Source organism: Prosopis cineraria, unplaced genomic scaffold (assembly GCF_029017545.1).
Source record: "Prosopis cineraria cultivar Desert tree isolate PC_DT_omini unplaced genomic scaffold, ASM2901754v1 PC3, whole genome shotgun sequence".
Lineage (NCBI taxonomy): Eukaryota > Viridiplantae > Streptophyta > Magnoliopsida > Fabales > Fabaceae > Prosopis > Prosopis cineraria.
The window spans coordinates 27,629,198-27,631,021 of record NW_026555334.1 but is presented as its reverse complement, the minus strand read 5'-3'; the positions used below and the strand labels follow the sequence as shown (position 1 = coordinate 27,631,021).

At 34.3% G+C, this 1,824-nt stretch overlaps 1 protein-coding gene across 1 annotated transcript; it reads left to right on the top strand.

Moving 5' to 3' along the window:
- Positions 1 to 278: 278 nt before the first annotated feature.
- Positions 279 to 905, top strand: LOC129305499 (agamous-like MADS-box protein AGL29). The gene has a single exon (XM_054945511.1). It carries the CDS (start codon positions 279 to 281, stop codon positions 903 to 905), a length of 627 nt encoding a protein of 208 aa, XP_054801486.1.
- Positions 906 to 1,824: the final 919 nt, after the last annotated feature.

Below are 1,824 nucleotides of genomic sequence, written 5' to 3'. Positions count from 1 at the left end.
TTTATTATTTTTTCCAAAATCCAAGACAATTGAATTGAAAAATGCCAAGCCATTTAGTGTTGATCCTTCAACCTATGCAAATAACAGTGGAAAAGTAATTAAATCCATTCCATTACAGCCCAAAACCAACATAAATAGTAATAAAAATCCAATATTAGAAACATTAATTTCAATCTCTCCTCTGCGTGTGTATATATATACACACCCCACACATCTCTCAACCTTCATATTCACATTCAGAGAATTAGAAGAAGAAAGTAACCAACGAAACAGTAAACATGGGTCGCCGGAAGATCAAGATGGAGATGGTGAAGGACGCAGGGTCGAGGTTGGTGACGTTCTCAAAGCGTCGGAACGGGGTCTTCAAGAAAGCGAACGAGCTAGCGATCCTGTGCGGCGCCGAACTCGCCATTGTGGTGTTCTCGCCTGGTGGCAAACCCTTCTCCTTCGGCCATCCTTCCGTCGATGTGGTTACTCAGAGGTTTCTCCGGCACCTCGAAGAGGAAGACGACGATGAGGAGGAGGCCAAATATCCGGCAGGTGGTATGTCTTCCTCGAAGAAAGCTTCTCGAAAAGCGGAGAAACTGAACCAGAGGCTAATGAATCTGACGAAGCAGCTGGAGGAGGAGAAGAAGAAAGGCGAGATGCTGGACAAGGCGATCGAGGAGAAGAAGTTCAAGTGTGGCCTCGGGCCTGAAACCAGTCCTGATGATCTGAGCAAGCTCGAGCGATTGAGGCAAACGCTGGAGAAACTCAGGGATAACGTGAAGTTACGCAAGACAGAAATGGAGGCTGCGTCGTCTTTGCTTCAACTTGCAGAGGAGTTACAGTTGGAGGAAGACGATGATGTTGCAGAAAGTGATTCGCATGACGGCAAGACCAGAAATGGAAACTCAAAAATTTAAGACTTTTTTATCGTTGTTGGCATAAAAATAAAAGGCCAAAAGGTAAAACCTCAAAGTCAAAAGTCTGCTTCCTTCTCTGTCTTCTGACTACTCTGTAACTCCGTCTGCCTGAAACATAAAAGAAAGTTATAATAAGGAAGCTGCTTGCTGACGTGAACTCATTGTTCGACTATAATAAAATTGACTTTATGCAACACAGATTGACAAATTATTAATGCCAATATAAATTACTCTCTTCATTAAAAAATTATAATATATTTTTTAAAAAAATTAAATATTTAAAAATTATTTTTAAATTTTTTAAAATATAATTATTATTTTTTTAAAGTGTCTCTATTCAATAAATTATTTTATATTTTTATGAAAAAATATCCTATTAAATAGGAGTAAATATGAAAACATAAGGTTAATTTCAAGATAAATAATTATTTTATTAGGGGTGAGATTTGATTAAAAATATTTTATATTTTTAAATGGAGAGAGTATAAGATAATAATTTTTACTAAATTTTGTTATTCATACTTAATGAACACAAGTGTTTCATTTTTAAAACATTTCATATCATAGGACCTGTATTTAATATAATAAATACAAATTTTATCAAAAAATATAATAAATAAAAAATTTATAACGAGTCACACTATTTATAGGTTATATTTATAAATTATGAATAATATAAGTCATTTTAACTCATTTTTATATGACATGTAAATTTATAGGGAAAATGTGTTTAATAATTGATAACTAATATTGTTTTTTTTTTGAGTTACAAAGGCAAGCCAAAGCTTGAATTACAAAAGCAAAGAGAAACTAAACATTCCTCTTATCCAACAACAAAATGTCTAAGCAACCTAAGGGACAATTTCAAAGTAAAACAGTGTTCGCTCCAATAGTATGAGCAGTCTTGGCTAAATAATCA